Source organism: Callorhinus ursinus, unplaced genomic scaffold (genome assembly GCF_003265705.2).
Source record: "Callorhinus ursinus isolate GAN/ISIS: 27379988/994484 unplaced genomic scaffold, GSC_fseal_2.0 scaffold14, whole genome shotgun sequence".
Classification (NCBI taxonomy): Eukaryota; Metazoa; Chordata; class Mammalia; order Carnivora; family Otariidae; genus Callorhinus; species Callorhinus ursinus.
The window spans coordinates 32746308-32773132 of record NW_027397076.1 but is presented as its reverse complement, the minus strand read 5'-3'; the positions used below and the strand labels follow the sequence as shown (position 1 = coordinate 32773132).

Sequence of the window (26825 nt, the reverse complement as noted above, 5' to 3'; positions counted from 1 at the left end):
GAGGGAAAAGGAGAACAGGAATAAAATTTCCTTTTCACAAAAAAAGAATGTTTGGAGAAAATAGAGAACAAAAACATTCGCAATGTAATTTTGTTTGTGTACTTATGACAATGGACTAGGTTGGAAGAGGTTGAACTGAATTGAATTTTCCTGAAGAACAATCATGAATGGGTTGTGTTTTAGCAGCTGATGGATTCACATCTTTTAACTCAACATAACCGCCATCCATTTTTAATCATACATAGTATGTTTATATAGTAAAAATATATAAAAATCTTTAATAGCCCTATATAGTTACCAATGTTGCATGCAAAGTTCAAAAGAGTTATTCTCCAGTTACCCTAATTACCCTTAGTGACCCTTTACATTACCGTTCCTTTTACATGTGAACCCTGAGATTCTCCAATCTTATTACTAAAAATATATATATATATATATATATATATATCTTCTAGGTATTAAACGATGTGCCTCTATATTCATCAAAGACTTACATAAGTCTCAATCAGAGTTTTTGTTTCAAACTGGCCAAATTGTGCCATTATGCTGGGCTGATACAATTTTAGTCAAACAAACAAACAAACAAACAAACAAAAACCCTTTCTGTTTGGCCCATGTCAGCTTTCTGAAGGTAAATATGCTATTTCCCTTGAAATAATGAAAACAGTTCTTTGGGCACACTTTCACAGGGATTTTCATGGATTCTTTTATCAGAGGCTAAGGGCCATTTGATGACCTACTGAGAAAATTATCTAGAGACTACATGTTTTCTATATCTTTTATCATTCATGCTATTGCATATTTCCTGGTAGCACTGAATCAAGTTTTGGTCTTTCTGCTTTTTTATTTATTTTTTTAAAAAGGTTTTATTTATTTATTTGATAGAGAGAGAGAGACAGTGAGATAGGGAACACAAGCAGGGGGAGTGGGAGAGGGAGAAGCAGGCTTCCCGCTGAGCAGGGAGCCCGATGCAGAGCTCAATCCCAGGACTCTGGGATCATGACCTGAGCTGAAGGCAGGTGCTTAACCGACTGAGCCACCCAGGTGCCCCTAGTCTTTCTGCTTTTTTAAAATAGAATGTCTTACAGCTTTTTTTGAGTTGTCTTTCTGTCAGTATTAGAAGGCTTGACTGTGATTTCATACAACATATTCTTACCTTTAAAAAAGAGAGAGATTAAAAAAATACTGAAACTGGCTTTTGTCTTGAGGTCATTTTTCCAACCAGGAGAATTTGAGCATACTTTTCAGGTTTTGCAAAGAGAGGAAAAGAAGGCAAAGCCAAGGTGAGAAGTTTAATGGGAGGCCTCTCACAAAGCTAGGACCTTAAAGATCTCTACCCTTAGCACATAGGTGAACTATAAATAAACCCATCTCCTTCCCCGGGGGACTGCAGAGAAATTGTCTGTTCCAAACTGTCCTCTGAAAATGTGCGACCACAAGTAACACTTGCATGGCATTGCAGCTCAAATGAAAATGATCTTGGTACACTTAAACCTCAGACAGGATTTTAATTTAAAATACTTGTTCCTGCGCCAGAGGTGTCCCCCCCCCCCAGATGCCAGATGGAAGCTAAAACAAATCCTTTCTAGAAATACATGCTTTTGTATCACATCTCAAAAGATTTCTACAGATAAATTCCAAGGAAAAAGAGCATCTCACAGTCAAAAATCACTAATCATGCAAGGAACCAAAGTCTTGTGAACCTAAGATAGCCAAAACAATTGAGAGCAGAATCATTCATGCAGATGATGAAAATACTGGGTATGTGAGACATAGAATATAAAATGGCATGTTAATAAATTTAAGGGAATAAAAAGAGGCTTGGAAATATAAGCAAAATGCAAGCAGATTTTACACACAACCAATGAGGATTCTTAGAAATGAAAATGTAATAGGTACATTTAAAAATACAGTATGTGGAGTAGATGGTTTATTACAGGTTAGAAAGAGCTGAAGAGAGAATTACAAACAGGAAGATAGAACTGAAGAAACTATCCAGAGTGTGGCACTGAGAGACAAAGAGATGGGAAATTCACAAGAGAGGTTAAGGGACGGGAGAGAGATTGAAAAGTTGTAATCACTGGTCAATACATATACTCAAGGCTTAGCTTCACTTACTTTGTTTCTTCATCAAGTTAATGCTTCTTAGCTTGTGGGACTAACATTTTTGTCTTAAACAAGTGACATCATTCTTAGAAATAGAGCTCTGTGTTTGATCTAAGGTTTTCTTTAATGTAACAAATTTAAGCCATTCACAAAGCACTGTTTTGTCATCTCTGTTCTCTTTTATTACCATCTTAAAAGCTTGAATAAAATAAAACAATGATATTAATTTAAAAACTAAACACTAAGTATACTTTTTTATGTTAATGGTCATTATATATTGAGTACTCCTTATGTTCCAGGAGTTTTACACATTACATGGAGCTGAAGCCTAGAATCATTATTTATTTATTTGTTTTTGGCTCAAGCTTACATAGCTCATAAGTAGAAGGACCAAAATTTCAACCCAGCCTACCTGATTCCAAATTCTGTTCTCCCATTGCCTGATCACATGGTCAAATATGTGCTGACTTTCCTAGCAGAAAGGTTACACATTTATTCAAATAATTCTGCCTTTCCTCTGACCATTTATTTAATCTCTCCTTTAAAAGGACCTTTAGATACAATTTCTTGCCTGTCTAAGAAAACCAGTATCATTATTTTAGCATATTTTTATTTTCATGGTCCTCCCCTTCTCATCAATCCTTATTTTACCTTACTTAGCTCTTCTTGGCTTACCCTCTTTTACATTTGAGCCAATAACCTACGGACCCTCAGAAATATTCTATGCCAAGACTGTCTTGGAGCTGAGAGACTCTAAATAGAGATGGGCATTAGCTTGAGTGAAGCTGTGTGGACCTAGGTGACTCAGAGACACATGGTTAGGCTTCTGTAGAGTAGAACTCATCCAGAAGCAAACCAACTGGTGCAGTTCAGATGTGCATCACCTCTCTGTTGTAATTTTACGACTAGCATGGAATTAACTCAGTGCCATAAAAATATCTGGCCTACAGGAGAGAATTTTTGGTATGTATCCCCCTGGTAAGTACTAGAAGCCAAAACAAAGCAATGATCAAGCAGCCAAATGTCTGTGTTTTGCTTACATATTCCCCAAACTGTTTTCTGGCCCTACAGCTGTAAGATGAAATGTGCAAATATTTAAAGCCACACCATTTTCCTTCTGGAAGGGCATCAGTCACAGCAGGAAATTCATGACTAAATTGGAGCAGTTTGGTTACATTCATTAAAGAGTAAAAGCAAGAGTTTTAAATGCTCTCTAATGTCTAAAATGGTTTTTCCAGTTTGAAATGAGTGTGGCGGGAGTGTTGGGGAAAGTTAGCATGTTTAAAGGTATTTATGTCTGAAATAATAACCTCAGCTAACACTCTATAACATGATGTACCAGTCTCTTCTCTATAAGTTCTTTATGTATATTAAATCATTTAATCCTTAAAACAACCCATGATCTAGATACTCTTTCCATCCCTAATTTATGGTTCGGGAAACCTAAGTAGTAACTTATCCAGCATCTCAAAGTTAGTAAGTGTTGGAGTTGGGATTCATACAGTGATGTTTCTATTTGAGCCCTTCATCAGCTACACTAGACTGATAATCCTTCAATTTCTTCTTATGTTTACAGAACATGTTGAACATAAAACATGAAAAGGCCACTCATTTCATTTCTAGTAGGGCTCTTATATGTTGACATTATTTGTATAGATCTGCTTCACTAGTCCTTTTTTGAGGCAAGGCTTAGCCATATCCTAGTTATTACCTAGTTCAGTGCCTTATAGATAGTGAGCACACAATAAATGCTTATAGTTTAAAGGAATTTCCACAGTGATTTATTCTACTCTCAAAACCCTCAGAGATGAGGTGGTAATACAAATTTAATTTCTACTTGTTTCAGATTCCTCACAGCAGTATCTTTTTGAGATATTTTTTGTGTTTTTATTTTAAACATTTGGGATGCAGAAGAGAAGTGAATATGGCTCTGTACCATTACAGACAAATTTATGCTTTATTAAATACTAGTATTACCTTTTTAAGAGTTCTTTAGTTTGAATTATTCACACTTTTCCTGAAAAATAATGCAGAGTGAAACTTCTTTTGCTTGTTTTGAATTACCTACCTCAAGCATTACGTGATACTCCCTTGTTCTGGGATCCTGTGATTCCTTAGACAAGCCTGACAGAGAAGTTAGGAATGTTCAGAGCATACCCCTCACCTCTGAGATGCATGGCATAGAAAACAAGGAGCATCCCTGCCTCTCAGCATCCCTCAATGCCTCTCTCAGACACAGCCCCCAGTCTGACGGGCCATTGATCTGCCCCTTTATGGCATTTTTGTTCCTAATTCCACTCTTGTTTACTTTAAAAGCCAAATCTTTCACTATTTTCCACTTCTGTTTGAGAAACCATTTTTACAGCTTTGGGACCAAATGTTTTTCATCTGCTCATTTTAATGTCTCTTCTCAGTGACCTTGTTGCCAACTGAAACCATGATGTTGCTGGTGGAGTATGGGAGACATTTGCTACCAGCCAAGAACACTTATTTTCTCCCAGAAAAAAGGAAATAAGAGTCAGTTAATGTTTTCCTTCTACATTTGCTCTTTGTTAAACTGCAAGAGAGTCAAGCAGACCTTTAATTGTTCCTAAAGTGAAAGGGTGCTAAATCACCAGGTGTTAGGGTAGTTTACTTCTTCTAGACTTCTAGCCGGGACAATAATCGATGTTTCTTGTTTTGGTTGATGATAAAAAGAATGAATGAAAGCTAGAGGTAGAAATTTGTGGCCACATACAAAGAGCTAAAGTTTTGGGAATGTAACAACAGAATTTGTGATGTAGATGTTTGCTTAGAGAGTGTCCAATTCTTCCTCATAGATTCCCAGACAGAAGGGCATCGGGTATTTTTACACATTTGTCTTGGGAAGTTTTATCCTGCAAAGGTGGTGTTTCCCAAAGTGCGATCTGTGGAACACTGCAATATATTCTCTTATAGCTATTTTTTCCCCTTTACTCAGATATTAAAACTTCATATTTTATTGATTCAGCTTAAGGTACAAAACTGTACCTTAAATGAAAAGTTTAAGCAATGAATTTCCTATGTAGACTTGCTGAATGAACCCTGGCAAGATTGCATTTGCTTGTCTATATATAGAATCGGGCTGATTCTTCGTGCTTATGATCCACCACTGTCAGAAGGGTTTGTTTCATGATAAATGGCTTGCTGCTTTGGTTCCCTGGACGATATGTTTCTGAGTTTTGAAACTCTCTGGAGACAGAATACATCTGTGGCTTGCCGCACTGAAAACAAAAATCAAAAGCTGGAGGCAAAAGCTGTCCTTATGTTTTACATGGGGGGCAGGTGATGAACACATACCTGCCTTCTGGATGTTATAGACTGGATTCTAGGTGTTAACAAGCCCTCAGGACTAACCCCCATTCCCCATTATCCTCTGCTACCCCAAGCATCCAACTGAAGTTATGACTTCTGCCTTCCTGGAGGAGAAGCAAGGAAAGAAATAATCCATTTCTCAATGAAATACATGAAGAGGCTAATTTATTTTCTTGAGAACAGCTGAAGGTGGTTTGATGAAACTCTAATCTGGGCATTTCATTCTCTCTGTAAACTCACCCTGAAGTCAGAAGAGTGGAAGGGAGAGAGAGAAAGCCTTACTCTAGCAATTATTTCCCCTATCCTGCAAATATCGGTACAGTAAAATAATTTCCTTTGTTTCCAGAAAATCGGTCATATCACATATGAACGAATCCAACAATGAAGATTAAAAAGTGTCAGTCAGTTATTAAGCCCATACCCTAGACAAGAAGTTTTTCTTCTTTGCTTTTCTATGTATATATGAGTGATAAGATGATGTGCAGGTTTCAGTTGATCCATCTCCAATGTGGATTAATTGTAATGATCAGAACATTAGTTATGCTGGTATTCACCGATAATACATATTTTATTTATTATGGATCTAGTAAGATGGTAAAGTCAGTTTTATAGCTCAGTGGAGTTTGAGAAGTGTGGCTTTATTCAGTATTGTTCTTGAACCCCGTGATGGCCCATCTCTGTAAATAATCTCATCAACCTCTTATGTGAGCCCATCCTTGAAGAGTTCCTCATATCGATGCTTAATGAAAAAAAATATACTATCCTTTGTCCTTGTCAGTGGTGTCAGAACATATGAGATGTTCGGCACAACTGCTAAATAAAGCCTCTGCCGTAAGAGGAGGCCCAGTAACATTTTATCTGGATGACTAAGCAGCTAGTGCATCCTGGGTTTCACAGAAAAAAGACCATCCTGAGCCCACATGAAGGACATAGTTATTTATGGTCATGTCTAGTGAATTTTGTTCATGTGGAAAGTATGCCTCAACGTTCAGAGAACTGACCTCCAACTCTCAAGTCCTCTTGCCTTGAATTTCCTTAATTTTCCATGGATGCGTCTTTTAATACCTGTCTTCAGAGATGTATTTATACCACCCAAGACAAAATTTATACCAAGATAAATTTGAATCTAGAGTCTCTGAATTAGACCAACAAAGTATAGATGTTTACATAAAATATCCTGTGAATACGGTTTACGTGAAATACCCTGTGAAGATAGTTGTGCCACATTTTACTTCATTTTAAAATCATTTAGAGAAAGGTCACTTGACAAGTATACATAATTTAGAAAAAAGTTTTGAGAATCTGGAATCTCCTTTTAAAATAAAAATAAAATAACTTTGCCCTTTAGACATTTACTTATTTATTTGTATTTATCTATTTACCTATTTATTTTTGTTTATAAGCTGTAGAATTTATTTTTTTTTATTTTTTTATTTTTTTAAAGATTTTATTTATTTATTCATGAGAGCCAGAGAGAGAGAGAGAGAGAGAGGCGCAGAGGGAGAAGCAGGCTCCCAAGGAGCAGGGAGCCTGATGCGGGACTCGATCCCAGGACCCTGGGATCATGGCCTGAGCCGAAGGCAGACGCTTAACCATCTGAGCCACCCAGGCGCCCCCTGTAGAATTTATTTTTTAAAGTTTTAATTTAAATTCCAATTACTTAACTTACAGTGTAATGTTAGTTTCAAGTGTACAATATAGTGATTTAACACTTCCATACAACACCCTGTGCTCCTCGCAGCAAGTGCACTCTTTAATCCCCATCATCTATTTAATCCATCCGCCCAGCCACCTCCCCTCTGGTCTATAGTTAAGAGTCTGTTTCTTGGTTAGCTTCCCTCTCTCTTTTCCCCCCTTTGCTCATTTGTTTTGTTTCTTAAGTTCTACATATGAATGACGTCCTATGGTATTTGTCTTTCTCTGACTAACTTACTTCACTTAGCATTATCCTCTCTAGCTCCATTCATGTTGTTGCAAATGGCAAGATTTTATTCTTTTTCTTATGGCTGAATAACATTCCGTTGTATCCATATACCACATCTTCTTTATCCATTCATTAGTCAATGGACATTTGGGCTATTTCCATAATTAGGCTATTATAGATAACCCTGCTATAAACATCGGGGTACATATATTTCTTCAAATTAGTATTTTTGTATTCTTTGGGTAAATAGCCTAGTAGTACAATTGCTGGATTGCAGGGTAGTTTTATTTTAAAACTTCGTACTATTTTCCAGAGTGGCTGTACCAGTTTGCATTCTCACCAACAGTGTAAGAGGGTTTCCCTTTCTCCACATCCTGGCTGGCACCTGTTGTTTTTTTATGTTGTTGATTTTAGTGTTCTGACAGGTATGAGATGATATCTCATTGCAGTTTTTTGATTTGCATTTCCCTGGTGATGAGTGATGTTGAGCATCTTTTCATGTGTCTGTTGGCCATCTGTATGTCTTCTTTGGAAAAATGCCTCTATGTCTTCTGCCCATTTTTAATTGGATTATTCATTTTTTTGGGTGTTGAGTTTTATAAATTCTTTATATATTTTGGAGACTTGCCCTTTGTCAATGTGTCATTTCCAAATATTTTCTCCCATTACATAGGTTGTCTTTTAGTTTTGTTGATTTTTTTCCTTCACTGTGTAGAAGTTTTTTATTGTGATGAAGTCCCAGTAGTTTATTTTTGCTTTTGTTTCCCTTGCCTCAGGAGACATATCTAGAAGGAAGTTGCTATGGCCAATGTCAAAGAAGTTGCTGCCTGTGTTCTCCTCTAGGATTTTTATGGTTTCAGATCTCAGTTAGATCTTTAATCCATTCCAAATGTATTTTTGTGTATGGTGTAAGAAAGTGGTCCAGTTTCATTCTTTTGCATGTTGCTGTCCAGTTTTCCCAACACCATTTGTTGAAGAGACTGTCTTTTTCCCATTTGATTTTTTTCCTACTTAGTTGAAGATTAATTGACCATATAGTTGTGGGTTCATTTTTGGATTTCCTATTCTGTTCTCTTGATCTTTGTGTCTATTTTTGTACTACTACCATACTGTTTGGATCACTATGGCTTAGTAATATAATTTGAAGTTCAGAATTGTGATGCTTCCAACCTTGCTTTTGTTTTTCAAGTTTGCTTTGGCTATTTGGAGGTCTTTTGTGGTTCCATACAAATTTTGGGTTTGTTTGTTCTAGCTCTGTGGAAAATGCTGTTGGTATTTTGATAGGTATTGCATTGAATGTGTAGATTGCTTTGGGTAGTATGACATTTTAACAATATTTGTTCTTCCAATCCATGAACATGGAATGTTTTACCATTTCTTTATGTCATCTTCAGTTTCTTTCCTCAGTGTTTTATAGTTTTCAGAGTACAAGCCTTTTACCTCTTTGGTTAGGTTTATTCCTAGGTATTTTATTGTTTTGGGTGCAATTGTAAATGGCATTGATTACTTAATTTTCATTCTGCTGCTTCATTATTGTACAGAAATGCAAAAGATTTCTGCTATGTTGATTTTGTATCCTGCGACTTTACTGAATTTGTGTATTAGTTCTCACAGTTTTTTGGCATAGGCTTTTGGGTTTTTTATATATAGAGTATCATGTTATCTGCAAAGAGTAAAATTTTTACTTCTTCCTGCTAATTTGGATGCCTGTTATTTCTCTTTGTTGTCTGATTGCTGTGGCTAGGACTTCCAGTATTATGTTGAATATTAAGTGGTGAGGCTGGACATTCATGTCTTGCCCCTGACTATAGAGGAAAATCTCTCAGTTTTTCCCCATTGAAGATTATATTAGCTGTGGGTTTTTCATATATAGCCTTTATTATGATGAAGTGTGTTCTCTCTAAACCTATTTTGTTGAGGGTTTTTATCATGAATGGAAGTTGTATTTTGTCAAATGCTTTTTCAGCATCTATTGAAATGATCATATAGTTTAAGTGGGATTTATTCCTGGGTTGCAAGGGTGGTTTGATATTCTCAAATCAATCAATGTGATATATCACATTAATAAAAGAAAGGATAAGAGCCATATGATCATTTCAAGAGACGTGTGTATTATTTTTAAATTGAAAAGTAGTCTATTCTTAGTTCTTCTATTATTTCCTAAGGTTACTCATTTCTAAAAATATCAACTCTTGGGGCGCCATGGGTGGTGTCTGCCTTCGGCTCGGGTCATGATCCAGGGTCCTGGGATCGAGCCCCGCATCGGGCTCCCTGCTCAGCGGGGGGCCTGCTTCTCCCTCTCCCACTCCCCCTGCTTGTGTTCCTGCTCTCGTTGTGTCTCTCTCTCTGTCAAAAAATAAAATCTTTAAAAAAATAAAAATAAAAATATCAACTTTTAATTTAAATAATAGCATAGTATAAGGAACTACTTGAATATTAAGTAGCCTGATGAATTACAAAATAAAAAATAAAAAGGTTATGTCCAGTATATTTTGGGACTATATTATTGAAGTAGATTTTTTTGTATTTACTATATACAACCATATATAACTATAAGATACTATATACTAGGCTTCTTCTGTTACTTATTAGTTTGTGTGTGTGTGTATGGGTAGTTGGTAATTTTTAGGCCATTGTCTTTTTCCTAAGAGGAATACTAGTGAGCTATGGTAGAGAAGGATTTGGGGGCAGTGACTTTATTACTAGGTAGCTGGGTTAGATGGATGAATAAATGAATAGATCAAAGAATGTGCCAGTTTGGAGATGGGCTAAACAGGAGTCAATATACAGTTGTTTCATTGTGGCAGGTCTTACTAGAGAATATTTTTCTACTTTCTGACAGTTTAATACTTAAACTCCTAATACAAAAAATATATAGTTTATTGAAACTACACTTTAAAGGACAATCTACATGTTCCATTGCTAATTAATACCAAATATTAAGTCTTTCATGGTTAAGAAATCTTTCCTTCCTTCGAGTATCTTTCTTAGACTTTTTTTCCCTCATACAGTTGTTCTTTAATTCCCAGCGGAGTTGAAAATCAACTGACCGTATCTACTTTATATGAAACTTTCCTACATTTGAAAATTATTATTAAGCATTTGGGTGGCCTTCTTTTTCTCAGGAAAAAAAATCTTTATATCTAGTTTTAAAACTTTTTATCCTATCTCTGGATTTTCTCTGATATCCCTCTGACATTTTTACCTATAACTTTTTTTTGCAGTACATGGTTATTTCAAATCATGTTCAATATAATGTTCTTTTTCCTGCATTATATTTTACATCCCAATATTGTGCTCATTCTGAATAGCACTTCCAGATACTCAATATACTCATGAGCAAAGGGTCATGCATTCTATTGTTGTGCTTTCACTGAATTGATTTTTTATACTTTTGTCAAGTAACTTATTACTAAAAATCCTCTTTTTTTTGGCAACTCTAAACAACAGCAATTGCTTACTTTTTATCAGCTATTGGTAGACGACTTAGAAATAGTACCTGAAGATTACAGCTTCTTTGATTATTAAAATAGCTCACAATTGATATTTTATGTTGCTAGAATGTCTACTTTATAAATGTTCTGTTGATGATATGTAATAGTTCAAAATTATTCTTTTTTTTTATTTAGAGGGGGGGAGGGGCACAGGAATAGGGAGAAGGAGAGAGAGAGAATCCCAGGCAGATTGTGTGCTGAGCGTGGAACCCTACACTGGGCTCCCTCTCACGACCCTGAGATCATGACCTGAGCCAAAACCAAGAGTCCTATGCTTAACCGACTGAGCCACCCAGGCACCCCCAAAATTATTCTTTAAAAGTAAGTATGTGGAGACATTTTCCCATTACTATTAAAATCAATTCTTTAGAACCTGCGAACAGGTTTTCTCTGGTGATATAAGGATTATACAGAAGGGCCTGGACTCTCCTTAAGTTCACGTTTCTCCAAGTATCACTTGCAATATGGCTACACTTGACATAGAGTCAGTGAGGTGTCTGCACATAGGGAGCTAAGCTATAGAGGAATATCACTTTATGACTTTAATATAAATACCAAAAGCACCTTTTATAACTAAAGGTTATAATTTAATGGTTGAATGGGTAAAATTATTTAAGAAAAAATATTAAATATTGAAAATATTAGAGCAAATCTATAAAAGGGAATCATGAATTTGGGAATCCCTAAAGAGAAGAGTCACTGTAGTTGAATAACAAAATCTGTATGTAGTTTTATACAATCATTTTCTTCCTGACATCCCCACCTGGATTGATGTCTAGAAAACAGGAGAAATGCTTTGTCTCAAATGCTGCTGTAACCAAATTTATTTACTACTTTCTTTTTTTCTGTCATTTCCTGCTAACATTACACAGTTAGTACATTTACTTAGTTATCTCATTTCGTAGACATGTATTGAATGTCTAGTCATGCAGCAAAATGCTGGATTTTTTAGAACAAGGCCCCCTCTCCTCCTGAGTACTAGTGGTATGGCAAACGTTTGTTATATATGAGTTCTCAAAATAAGACAGACTGTGCTGTATGTCAAAATAAATACAAAAATAGATATTAAAACAAGGACTGTAGGAAAACTGTGAGAACAATTTTAATTTTTTTGAATTAGTAAAGATTTCTTAGGAAAAATGGTGATATTAAAGACTTAAGTCCTGTTAGAGTTAAGAACTGATTTGGGGCAATTGGGGCATTTCAGGCATGAAGAAGTCATTCAAAGTCAAGGATAACAGGAATTGCAGGGAGACCAGATAAACAGCACTTTACTTAGTTTCTCAAAAGATGATACAGACCAGAATCTGAGAGAGGGATTATAAAAGAAAGATATATTTAAGAAAATATTATTCCTTAAGAGTCACATGCCCATTAATTTTCTTTTATCTTTCAATAAGTCAAATAAAAAATATGAAGGAACTGATGCATGCTGTATATATTTTATACGCCTCAATACTATATATCAATATACATAATAAAAATAAAATTTAGGAGGGGTTCCTGGGCGGCTCAGTCAGTTAAGCATCTGCCTTGGGCTCAGGTTGTGATCTCAGGGTCCTGGGATCAGCCCAGCATCGGGCTCCCTGCTAAGTGGGGAGCTTGCTTCTCCCTCTCTCTCTCAAATAAATACATAAAATCTTAAAAATAATAAAATAAAATTTAGGAAAGAAAAGAAAGATTGGAAGGAAGAACGATTTTAACAATGTGGCTAAATGTTGTGCTTATAAATTAGTTTATAGGTAACTTTCAAGAATTTGAATATTTGGTGTTTTGATTATTAGGTGAACAAGTGAATATTTAGATTATTCCAAAAATATGCAACTTAATGTATCAAAGGTTAGCGCTGCATCTTATTTTCAGACAAAATATCCTGCTGACACTAAAATTTCATTACACCAAAGTATGTTGTTGTTTGCATAATAAACCATATTTACTCAAGTTATTAGCATTCAACTTAATCCAGCAATGCCTCTTTAAGAAGTACCATGTCCTTTTTTTATATTAGACAGAAATTGGGGAAGTGTTTTGTATTCAAAGCATATCTAAAACCTAATTCATAATGATTCTGTTAAGTATTTAATTTGTGACATTTGCCAGCACAATATTATGTGAGTGTCTTTAAAAGTCTTATTTATGTAGCATGTTTGATAGGCCTCGTTCACTAACATTAATTTATGTTGTATTTTTCTTAATAAGCTAAATTTCATATGGGTTTCCAGCTGTGATAGTTTAACTCCAACAAGGAACACTTCTTCTATAATAAGTGACAAGGATACCATTTGTTGGCTGATACTCAAAAAACACAAATGATATTGACATCTTTGTGCAATTACTTTACAGGGTGTTGTTTTCAAGTTCTCAAATGAATTTGAGGTTGAAGAATATTTAGAGCTTTACAAACAAATGGTGTTTCTTATAATTCTTTAAATTGTTTTACTCATTCAGCAGTATTATTGGTTTGGGATATTTCAGCTTTCCATTTGGTTCAGAAATAGAAAATAATATTTTTACCATGTACTTTTAAACTTTTGCTTTGCTAATACCTTTGCACTGTAATGGGAATTACAATCTGTTCATTAATAATTTTATTTTTAAAAGAAAATTATTACTCATAAGATCTGAATTGCCTAGGGCGCCTGGGTGGCTCAGTTGGTTAAGCGACTGCCTTCGGCTCAGGTCATGATCCTGGGGTCCTGGGATCGAGTCCCACATCGGGCTCCTGGCTCAGCAGGGACCCTGCTTCTCCCTCTGACCCTCTCCCCTCTCATGCTGTTTCTCTCTCTCTCTCAAATAAATAAATAAATAAAATCTTTAAAAAAAAAAAAAGATCTGAATTGCCTAAAGAGTTACTCCAAATGCCTGGCTAATTCAATTCATTTTTCCTCTGTCAGGTAAGTTCATTTTATATAAATACAATAATAAATGGTAGCACCAAAATATTCCTAGAAGGACCTACAGATAAATCATGAAATATCGGGTTTTCTACCACTAAGATCAAGATAAGAGGAACTCAAGATTCATATAAAACAGGGAAGATTGAACTAAATGGAGAGTAATTATAAGGTGTTTCAGGTTAGCAATTTCCCCAGAGACCTCTATATTTAAGCAAAATCTCAAGACATTTTTCAAACAGAGAGTAATATATGCATGTACTCAAGACATAAATTTAACACATATCATCATCTCATTATTATCTTTACCATGTTCCTTCCTCTCTTCCCCGAGATATCCATTAAATAGATGTAACTCTATCTCATATTTTTATACTCAGGTATCTATGCCATTTATCTTCACTGCTGTATGATATGATTAAAGCACAATTTATAAATCTGCCCCCCATCTGTTAATGGACACTTGGGCTCTTTCCATAATTTGGCTATTGTTGATAATGCTGCATAAACATTGGGGTGCATGTGTCCCTTTGAATCAGTATTTTTTTATCTTTTGGGTAAATACCTAGTAGTGCAATTGCTGGATCGTAGCAAATGGTGTTGGGATAACTGGACAGTGATATGGAAAAGAATGAAACTGGACCACTTTCTTACACCATACACAAAAATATATTCAAAATAGATAAAAGACCTAAATGTGAGACCTGAAACCATTAAAATCCTGGAGGAGAACACAGGCAGTAACCTCTTTGACATCGGCCATAGCAACTTCCTTCTAGATACGTCACTTGAGGTAAGGGAAACAAAAGGAAAAATAAACTATTGGGACTTCATCCTTTGCCCATTTCCCAATGGGGTCTTTGTTTTTAAATGTGTTTGCTTATTTAATCATTGATAATGAGAGTCTTTTTTTTTTTGTATTCTGGATACTAATTTTTTGTTGCTAGTAAGACTGTAATTTGTCTTTTAATTTATGATGTCTTTTATCATACAGATGTTTTTAGCTCTGTTGTAGTCTGTCCATTTTCTCTTTTATGCTTCATGCTTTTTGTTTTATTTAAGTATCCTTCTTTAATTAAAATTCTTAAAAACATGCTTTGATATTGTTTCCTAACATTTTTAAAATTTTGCATTTTATTTTTTATTTATTTTAATTTTTTTAAAGATTTTATTTATTTATTTGAGAGAGAGGGAATGAGAGAGAGCATGAGAGGGAGGGGAGAGGTTCGGGACCCCGATGCGGGACTCGATCCCGGGACTCCGGGATCATGACCTGAGCTGAAGGCAGTTGCTTAACCAACTGAGCCACCCAGGTGCCTCTAAAATTTTGCATTTTATATTAAGTTCTTTAATTGACATGGATATTTTTCAGTTGTTTCCTTTTGTGTGTTGTGATGTAAATGTAATTTCATTTTTGTTTAGATCAATCTTCTCGGTGCAATTTATGAATTCCCTGTGCTAGTCCCACTCTTCTGTAATACCAGCCCTGTCAGATATCACTATTATAGCCTTTTAGGTTTGATATCGGGTATGATGATTCTCCCTGTCTTGTTCTCTTTTAAAATTGCTACTGTTAACTATGCCAATCTATATGAATTTTCAGATGAAGACAGTTTCTAGGAAAAATTTTTTCAAGTTTTTATAGATTAATTTTGACATTTTTATAATAACAGCTCCTTCTAGCTTAATAAGAAATACAGTTCTTCTTTGTTAGGTCCTTGTGTCAGTTATGTGAATTTTTTTCCATGAAAGTGCTGAATAATTTTTAATTTCTCCGTAAAATATTTGGTTTTGTTATATTTGTATATTTTGTTTTTGAGAATAAGACTCTTTGTAAATTACTTATTTAAATTAGTTTTTACTAATATATATCAACTCTTGATTTTTATGTACCAATCTGTGTCAGGCAACCCTGTTGCATTCTTTTATTGATTTTATAGACTAATTCTATTCATTTGTTTGGATTTCTCTGGGGATTTTTACATCATCTCTGAATAATACTAATTTGTTGTTTTATTGCTATCTTTTGCTTCAGTTTTCTGTTGTTTACTCATTCTATTCTATTGTTGAATATAAGTATTAATAGAGGCCATTTTTGTCTCTGCCATTTTAAGGAGAATGCATATAATGTTTCACTATTCGGTGTATTTTTTGAAGATGTCCTTTAACATGTTAATGAATTCCCTTCTCTTCCTACTTTACTAAGATGTATTATTTTGAATGATTTCTAAGTCATAGCAAATGTTTTTCCCAAATATATTGAGATCATTATATAGTTTATCTCTTTTAGTCCATTAATGGGATGAATTACATCCATAGAATTTTTGTTATTAAATCATTATTAAATTTCTGGGATAAACTCTACTTTTATTTAAACTCTAATTTTAAAGTCTCTCTCTTCCTCCATTTAATATGCATTATATGTGCATATATTATTTGTTGCATTGTAGAATACATATAATATATATAACCAAGTTATATTTATATACTAGTATATATAGTGTGTAAGTGGGATTTATCCCAGAAATTTTATATCTATATATCCATACGTGATCAAAAATGAAATTAGACTATCATTTACTGTGTCCAATTTGCCTATCAGTTACAAAAGCATCATAAAAAATCCCAAGGTTTTGTTCTTTTTTATTTTCTTACAGTAATTTGTATAAGACAAGGATAACATGTTACAGAATTTCCTTTAAAGTTGAATTGCCTGTAAAACTGTCTGGCATGGATTTGTGTGTGTGTGGGTGTGTTTGTGGTTTTTTATTTTTTATTTTTTTACCAGTGATTAGTATTTTTACTTCTTGGGTCATTGTTGACAACTTTGTAGTTTTATAGAAAATTTTTCTTTTTATCTAAGTTTTCATATTTATTAGCATGTTGTTATAGTATTCTTTTACTATTTTTAATTCTTTCAGTAGTTATGTGCCCATTTTTATTCCCAATATTGTTCATTTGATGTATTTTTTTCCCCTTGATCAATTTTTTCCAGAACTTTCCTATTAGTCTTTGTAGAGATCTGGTTATTTTATTTTTCATCTTCTCAACCATTTCTTTATTTTCTATTCTGTTAATTTCTGCTCTTATGTTGTGTCCTTCCATGAACATTCATTTGAATTTACAGTATTGTTATGTTTCAGATTTCTTTAATTGAATGCCTTCATGTAGTTGCTATTTCAGACACCGTTGAAATCTCCCTATTTTCTTAGTCTCTGGATCTGTGGTCCTCATTTTGGTTGACTTAAATATAGATTGCACTGTTTGAATATCATTGCCTGAGAATAGTAAAAATGTAAAGTTCTCAGTGTAGGGGAGATGCTGAATTTTGTAACAGGGAAGACTAAGACTTATGTATTGGCTCCAAGCTCCTGGTTTGGATTGCTGATCTGAAAACAGCAAGTAGTTGGTGGATACTTCTCTTAGCTGGGAACATCTTCCACTGGCAATGGAAAAATTGTAGCATTGACAGCTAACAGGTGTGCCAATAATAAGTAAATGACATGACCTGTGTCCAGTTGTGGAAAGAAGAACAGTCATATGAAACAATTAGTAAGTGATGTAAAATAATTTAATAAATTGCGTAGTCAGGCTTAAAGGATTTATGACTGCAGCAGAGAGAAAAACGTTGAGGGCTAGCATTTCAGAATGTATTCAATGACAGTAAGGACTTTCCCTGTGCTTGTGAATAATGTATAGGACTTAGAGTGTAAGATTGAAAAGGAATATTATTGCTATTGGAGTAAATAGTATGATTAAAACATGAAGGTATAAGTTCGGCTCATGGGATCATGAAAAGATCAGCTTAACTAGAGTAGAAGCTGATTATTTGGTCATATGGGGAAAATGTGTTGGTAGGCAATGGTGAGTTTCATTGTGTATGGGCTTGATTGGCTACCGTAAGAAATGTGTTAAAAAGCAGAATTTGGGGGTAGGGAGCTGACATAAAAATGATGGTAATGATGAAGACAATGAAAGTAAGTAAATAATAATAAATAAAACATACTTTTGTGGAAGCATATGATATGCCAAACACTGTTTCAAGTGCTTCCTATAAATGATTTAAATGAATACTTAGAAAAATCTTGAGGTAACTATCATCTTCACCAGCCACATCCCAGCAGCGTCGCCATCCTCAGTAGTGGTAGTGATTGTTGCGATATTTTAATGCAGGGACTGATGGAGCTCATCTAACTTGCCTAAGCTCTTCCATCTAGTAGATGACAAAACTAGGACTTTTAGCAAACATGCTTCTTCGGAAGTAATTATTAAAATTAGTCTGCTGTGGTCATAGGATGGACTTGAGAAAAAGAATGCATCTGGGGTTGTCGCTGGGAGGCTGTGGAAGAATTCTGCTGTGCAGTGATAGAGGCTTGGCCTTGGGAAGTAATAAATCAAAGAGGACTTCAGGCTTCCAAGCGTGGGTGACTGGAGCAGTGGGACATGACGTCTGCTTTCTTACGTTAAGTTTCTTTACCTTCTTTTGTCTTCTTCCACTGTCTTGTCCCATCAGCCTTTCTTTTTGGTAGTCAACTTACGAGTGAGCGATATACAGGATTAGATATTTATTTTTTTTCGTTCTCAGGTCCTAAATCTAGCTATCATACTGTTGGAAAAAAAAAACCAAAGGAAAAAATCATGTTTTCGAAAAACTGTGGAGGATTTAAGATATGCTTTTATTTCAGACCAAAAACCATTCTTCAGTACCAAATGATGTGAGAACACTGTTATCTCCACGTATTTCTAGGTTTAATGCACAGACATCATTTAGAAATTTACATTTTAGGGACACCTGGGTGGCTCACATGGTTAAGCGACTACCTTCAACTCAGGTCATGATCTCAGGGTCCTGGGATCGAGTCCTATGTTGGTCTCCCTGCTCAGTGGGGAGTCTGCTTTTCCCTCTCCCTTTGGCTCTATCCACTCCCCTCGCCCCCCCCATGTGCTCTCTCTCTCTCTCTCAAATGAATAAATAAAATCTTTTTTAAAAAAGAAACTTACATTTTAAAAACACTTTGATTTAGAATCAATGGACTAATCCTTCCAGGAACTTAGATAATAAAAAGAAAGTCTTACCTCCTAGGTTTCAATGCTAATCAAAGAACTCAACAACTGAATAGTTGAAACCTAGTCTGGAGGCAAGTTCTAGTAACTATCATCCCCGTGTAACTTTGGATAAATTACCTTATCCTTTGGCTTCAGTCACTCCCATATGTAAACTGAATATAATGATTCCTCACCTGCTTCTATCCTGAAGAAGGGCAACACATCTGTAATGTGAAATGTAGGAATATACCCACTAAAGGGCTTCTTGAGAGGAGTAAGAAGGGAAGATCTGATTTTGGTGTGTGTGCTAGTTATTATTAGAGTATACTCATTGCCAACTTATTCCAGTGACCTGTCCTCCAACAATTTATACTTGTTTGGATCTCAGTATTTTAAGTTGTCCTACTGGGTCAGATTTCTAAGAAGAAGACACTGTAATGTGTGAGATATTTATTTGGGAAAGGAGCCCAAGAAGGTAGGGAGGGTCTCCTTAAGACTATACTGCAGGGGCACCTGGGTGGCTCCGTCGTTAAGCGTCTGCCTTCGGCTCAGGTCATGATCCCAGGGTCCTGGGATTGAGCCCCGCAACAGGCCCCCGCTCAGCGAGGAGCCTGCTTCTCCCTCTCCCTCTGCCTGCTGCTCCCCTACTTGTGTTCGTCAAAGAAATAAAATCTTAAAAAAAAAAAAAGTCTACACTGCATTTCACAGCCTGTGCAAGGAGACAGGGAAGGAAGAAGCACTGGGTTGTAAGAGTTTCAGACTGCAGCCCAGTTGCAAGAAACATTCATCCAGGACAATGGAGACTCCTTGAGACAGAATTTCCTGTTAGAAGAGTCCCTGTCTCAATGGAATGGGCACCTTAATTCCACTGTTATGCTTAATCATTGGCTGGGAGTACACTGAAGAAAGCATTGCTTTCATAGTGGCAAATGCAGACGGCCAACAAGAGAAATTTTGAGCAGTACATTTTCACAGCTGCCACATCCACATATAGCTGTGGATAAAAAATATCACTATTTTTAACCTTGCTAGTGTTTTGTTCTCACTCAACCTGTCCTAAACTAGATTTGTGACTCCTAGTCTATCTACATGTTCTGTTAATGCTAGCCAATTTGTATCTTCTAATTCATCTCCAATCCTGGGCATATTGGTCAAGTATTTCAACTATGTCTCATTGAATTAGATTTCCCTTCATCCTCTTTTGGGAACATTTACTGATTCCAAGAAATGAGTAACTCTAAGAATTTCCTTTCTTTTTCTAAGTTCATGCTGTATCCAGTGTTTCTGAAGAGTATCATGTAATTATTTTGATTTAAGATCAAGATAATGTAAACCAAATTGGTTAAGAGAACTGATTTTGGAGTTGGATATAAATGGATTTCTAATCCTGGTTCCGTAACTTACTGCCTATGTTAATTTGGGCAAGTTACACAATGCTTCAAGCCTCAATTTTCTGATCTGACAAATAAGATAGTGATATTTTCCTTATAGTATTGTGAATATGGCATGTAGAAGGTGCTTCATGAATAAAAGGTACATTATTAATCATTTCAACTAGGACTTACAAATTTTCTGCACATTTCCACATTCTTGATTCCATATTACCTTTTCTCTAGAGTGACTTCAACCTAGTTCCACTCTTTCCAATTCACATAATCTTAGGACCACATCCCCTACATTACTGAGAAGTGACAGGTCATCAATTATTCAGTATTTATTGAGAACCTACTATGTGCCAGGAACTATTTTTTGCAATGAGTCTATAGAATTGAATCAGACAAACCAGGTGTTCAACTTGATGAAGCTTATAATCCATTTCCTCAACCTCTGTGTTATATAATTCAAAATGTCTTATCTCTACTTCCCTTTTCTGCCTTAGTCCTGTCTCATAGGAAGATTGTCCTTATTGATTTCTAATACTAACTGTAATTCTTTTCTTACCTAGCTATCCTAGAATCCTGGTCCAAAAACTATCTCTTGATCTACTGTGTGTCCACTCTCTGTCTCCACTAGATCATCTTTTTCTTTGCATAAAATTTTCTCCCATAATCTTACAAAGAAAAATACAAACAAACCTCATGTGGACATGCTTATTGCTTTTTCTTTCTTCCTTCTGTTTCCATTGTTTTTCAATCTGGCTTTCACACCAAGTCTACTTAAATAGCTCTCTCTTAAATGTGACCTACTGTGGCCCTGTCAGCTGTTTTTTCCCTTGAAATCTGAAGCACTTATTCTTAAAACATGTCTTAAAACATGACACTACTTATACCCAGTGCTACTTCTGTTTTTTTTATCACAATGTGTCATCTTTTGCTCTTACTTCCATTTCTTCACTGATTTTCTCAGCAGTTATTTATTGGGTACCTATTATGGACACTCAAGTGCAGATCATACGACTCTGGAGAGAGAGTCTAAAATTCTGTTTTCTCTCTCCTTCACTAAAACCTCAATGCTTTTCTCTTAGCATTAGGTTTCAAAAAGAATATTCCACTACAAATGCTAATTTAGGTCTTCAGTCATAACCTGCCACTGAATTTCATTCCTGTGGTCACATATGCTTTCTATTCTTCTGGTTCCCTACCTGTTCCTCAAACTCCACATGTTTTAAATGGATGTTACCATATTCACCTAACTCTTTCTTTTAAATTCTATATATCTGCTAGTATCATCTTCTAGTCACTGAAACTTTAAGGTTTAAAGTGATCTTTGTCCTATTCCTTAAACTGATCTCTGGTTTATCCTTATTGTGACCATTATTTCCTTCTGCTTCTAGTTCTTTTACTTCCTTCTTGGAGTATCATAGATAAGTCACTTGCCCTTGAACAATGCAGGGATTAGGGGCACTGACACCCTATGCAAAAACCCATGTATAACTTTGAATACCCCAAAACGTAACTATTAACAGCCTACTGTTTTTTTTAAAGATTTTATATATTCATTAGAGAGAGAGAGACAGAGAGGGAACACAAGCAGGGGGAGTGGGAGAGGGAGAGGGAGAAGCCGGCCTCCTGCTGAGCAGGGAGCCCAATGTGGGGCTCGATCCCAGGACCCTGGGACCATGACCTGAGCCGAAGGCAGACTTTTAAAGACTGAGCCACCCAGGCGCCCCAATTAACAGCCTACTGTTGACTGGAAATCTTACCCATAACATAAATTGTCAATTAGCACATATTTTGTATGCTATTATGTATTATAGTCTATTTTCTTATAGTAAAGTAAGAGAATACTATGTTATTAAAATCATAAAGGAGAGAAAACACATTTATAGAACCACACTATACTTACTGAAAAAAAAAACTGCATGTAGGTGGACTTGTGCAGTTCAAATCTGTGTTGTTCAAGGGTCAACTGTATTTTTAAAACCACCCTCCAAAATCCTTTCTCATCTTCTAAATAAGATCTAATTCCTAGCCTTGGTATTCACTTTTCTCTAACGACTGCTGAAATCTTATATTCTATCAAATCTTCTGTTGCCTGGGTTTATACCCTTTGTCCCTCAGTACCACCTTCCCTACTTGTGCTTCTCACTTTCACACCTGCATGACCATACAAAGGCCATTTGCCATACCATACTCTCTGTTTAACTTTGCTCCCGGAACCCCGTCCATCCTTCAAGGTCCAACTCAAACATCATGTTTTTAGATTCCCCTTTATCCTTCATCCCTCCAGATATGAGAACTTTACCCCTTCTGAAACACAATAGAGTATTATTATTTCTTTGTTATTCATCATATAATATATTGTATCTTCTCATCCACTTAAGAGGCTTTGAGGTCCTTGAGGACAGAAACTTATGGCGTTCTTATTTGTATTCTACAGGATACCGAGTACACTGCCTTACTCAATAAGCGTATGTTAAAGGAATAAATTAGTTGAGAAGATCTTCCTCTCTTCCAAAGTGATTACTTATCACTAAAGTACACTGATAAAGTAATAAAATGTGTATTCTGGCTGAGCAGTCTTCAAGAATACAAAGTAATTGCTGTACTTTTACTAATTTTGCTTTCTCTCTCATGCAGTTATAATGTTAAGAGAGCACCTTCTCTGAGCCAGGCAAAGGCAGCAGGGGTACCAAATCATGAGGACACAGTCCTTTCTCTGGAGATGTCTATAAGACTGGCATGCATACAGATGAGTACAATGTCAAATGAAAGAAATTTTAGCTGAGCACTTATATGAAAAAAATACTCCACATAGGAGAATTACTACGTGAGGAATGGGTTTATAAGCATACTTTTTTGGAATATTCTTTCTGAAACCTTAAAAGAAATCAGTAGCTTCCATCCTTATATCTCCCTGAACCTTAGTATAGCAAACACAGTGACGGCTTTTCTTGAGCAAGTCTTAAAATTATAAAAAAATCTTGCAGAAATAGTGTATTTATTTCCCATAAATCTACTTAGGCTGTCTAACATCCATTTTGTTTGAATGGGTCTAGAATTCTGAATCACAGGTGAATATAAGTTACAATATTTTAAATGGTATTTGCTTGGTTTTAAAGACAAGCTGCAAGGGGATTTGGTGTTTTCTTTAAAAAAAAAAGGTTTGTGGTGAGTTATGCCTGCATTAAGAGGTATGATCCTTATTATAATCCATACCTAGTAGGTGCTCAGTGTATGTTGGCTGAATGATAACAGTTGGAGAGCCCATCTGTCTCTGCAGTTCTATGATATAGGGATTTTCAAAATTTAGCTCTGGAAAGAAAAGGCTAGTTAAATATAGAAAAGTGCATGCTACTCCGGAGAATTTTAAATGCACAAGTGGGCAACACAGACATATTTTCTAAAAGTTAACTAAATTACACAGTATAATAATAAAATAAGTCCAGTGGTATTATATAACTTTTAAATATTGATTAGATTTCTAGGTTTTATTTCCTGTTAGCACTCAACCCAGACAGGAAAACGGGTACATTCTTTATGATTAGAAAGAACTCTTTTGCCATTAGACCATGCTAAATTGATAGTTTTTGTAGCCTGACAAGAGACCAAGTCATCATTACCTGGAGGGAAACAAATCATCTGAAGATGACTATTCTGTTCTGAAGGAAAGTTTGAGTTGACTGCTTGAGATTCTAAGTTTCACTTCCCAAGTGGCAAGGGTTAGTTTCGCTGCAGAACTGACAGTTTCTACCCTCTGGGTGGGTAGATTAGACTGGGAAATGTATAGGAGGAGAGCTTGTCAAGGAAATTCAAGGAGCAGAGCTGATAAGTTCTAGAGGGAATTCTAACCTGGTCCTCTGATTGAATCATAAATGCTTATGTTTTATGGACTTACACAAGTGTGCAGAAGATAAAGAGGAGGAAGCAAAAGAAAGAGCAAAGAGTAGAAGGTGTGGGAGGAAAATACATCAGAAGAGGCATAAAACTTTATGGCTTGTCCAGCTTATCATTTATTGAGCTATGAATAAAACACCAATTTTGGGAGCATTTTTGGTGATGATTGAAATTTTTTGAGACATTTCTTTAATGGCAATTCATGGAGCTGAGTACTGGATTGCATTAAAATTCCAGAGTTAGAGGAAACAATTTTTAACAAACAATAGAAATTCATTTTTGTTACTGGACCGACTGCCACAGTTCAGTTCCCGGCAGGATGAATCCATGTGTGGTTCTTGTGATTCTCTTATAAAAAACAAATGACGAGTAAGAAATGAGTTGTTGGAGGGTGTGAATTTGTAATAAGGATGAAGTGGCGTATGTAGTCGTCAAGGGATTTTTTTCCCCCTAAAACCAGGCTATCATTTATATTTATACTTTTGCTGCTTGTAACCCATTGCTTCATACCTAAAACAACCTAGTGCAGACTGAAACATGTTCTTGAAGTCTTATTTATATTTCACACACAAATTTGTGATTATCCAGGCTTCATCATCATTTGGAATGTTTCATATTGAGTACATGTCTATCCTTTCTCACTGATATTGCTCCACAGTATTATAATAACTGTTATAGGTGAGGTAAACTCTTAAACTAGTATTTTCTTCTATTATTCTAAATATTTATATCGATCACATGTTTTTCCTGGACATATGGCTACATCCAGCCTCTAAACGAAGTAGATAGGAAATTAAAACAATTAGCCCGATCTAATACTGAGAGCTAATACTCATATCACAGCTAACTGTTGTTCAGACCCAGTTTGCCTTACATGTAAGCCTCAGAACAATTACATTACATAAGCCCCAGTATTGCCTACACTTTACAAGGTGGGACAAGTGAGGAACAGAAAGGTTAAATGATTTTCTTGAGTAAACATGGCAAGATAAGCGTCAGAGCCAGGATTTGAACCCACGCAGTCCGAATACTTGGTATTCCTTACTTTACACTTTTATAGCTCAACTTTTAGTTGAGCCGGGGTAGAGTGAGTGGCTATGTTACTCCAAAGCTCTATTTTAATATGATTATTTATTAACATGGGTATCCCTCCCTTACTAGATTATGAGCTTGTAAGAACAAGAACCGTGTTTTATTAACTCTGTCATAGGTGGTGTTCAATAAAAATTTTATTACTCTTGAATTACAGCTTATTATTGCCTTGAGATACTCCCTCTGTCCAGGAGACTGGCCAGAAGTCACCGGTTTTATATCCACAGAACTTTTAGATCCACAAAACAAAAAATTCAATTGTTATCTGTAAGATGGGATATTGTATTCATGATTCTCTTGTTTCTTTTCTATTTCTAAAAATACAACAGCATGAATGAAGCAGACATTTTTAATTGATATAGGATAATTGTAGAATCATATTACTTGACTGAAATTTCTTTTTCTTTTTCTTTTCTTTCTTTCTTTCTTTCTTTCTTTCTTTCTTTCTTTCTTTCTTTTTTTTTTTTGTACTCTTTCCTATAGGGTGCTGCTCTAATTAGAATGCTGGCTAATTTTATGGGCCATTCAGTATTTCAGAGGGGTTTGCAAGTGAGTAAAATGCTTTCTATTTTTTCTTACATTTTCCTTGTCAATATATTTATTTTAAAGATATTTCACAGCTTGAGAAATTGTCAATACAAAATTGCTGCATTTGATGGAAAACTTTAGGATGAATAAGGTAAGCCGTGTCTTTCCATATGACAAATGAAAGTGGTAGATAGGATTCTCACTGTATCAACTGGTAAAACTTGAACTATTATGCAATTTAGATCTGTTAAATATGCATTTTTAAATTGAAGTATTTTTCAAATATGTGAGATTCTAAATAAGTGGCATAGGATTTTCTAAAAAACTACTTCTCTTTCCTTCGATATAAAAGTTAATGTAAAGTGAAAATAAATTATGTTAGACTTAAAATCTTAATGCAGTTTTTCAGACATGTGCCTTTTATGTTGTTGTTTTACTGTTGATATGCATAAATTGTTATTTGTTCTTAAGATACGTAAATGTTTTTAAAATTAGAAATACAGTGTTTTAAATAAAAGAAGAAAAAAGAAGCAGTGTTATATTGCATTTAAAGTATGAGGTATGGAATCTAGGAGTGATTCTTAAACAAGGAGGATTCTTAAACATTTTAAAGCAAACACAAATATAGAAGAATAGAACTTTTATTCCATTGAATCTGTTGAAGTAAATCATGTTTCTAGCAGCTGTGATTGATGAATTATTTATGATGCATTCTGCTACTTAGAAGTGTCCTTTAAAGTAAATTGATGTTCACCTGAAATACAATTAAGCTAAGACAGAAAGAGCAATCAATCTTATCTGTTCTTAGTAAGCTTTTCATTTTGAAATTTAAATAAACTACATATGGGATTAGGTCATATTTTAGTAGTTTAATTGAATCTTTACCCAAAATAAACTAACAGATAAAATACAAAGCAAGAGTTAAATATGTTATGACAAAGTTACATATACTTAACAAAGAAAAATATATATAAATTTGTTGAAGAATAATTTCCCTTTAGAAAATATTCTTACAGATTTGTTCCAGTAGGGGTTTAAATTTACTTTAATCAGCTCTTTCCATTCGGGACCCCTTCAGAATAGCTGAATTCTACTGAACCTATTTGCCGGGTGCTGATAGAAGTCTCTATTC

General features: G+C 35.2%; 1 protein-coding gene across 2 annotated transcripts in view; it reads left to right on the top strand.

Moving 5' to 3' along the window:
- TRHDE (thyrotropin releasing hormone degrading enzyme) overlaps positions 1-26825 on the top strand; it is a 364016-nt gene that overhangs the window by 224482 nt on the left and 112709 nt on the right. The window contains exon 7 of one of the 2 annotated variants that reach the window (XM_025883069.2): positions 25649-25714. The exons of the other annotated variant lie outside the window; for it this stretch is intronic. Coding sequence (XP_025738854.2) covers positions 25649-25714 — 66 coding nt within the window. The remainder of the gene's footprint in view (positions 1-25648; positions 25715-26825) is intronic. 2 annotated transcript variants of the gene reach the window in all.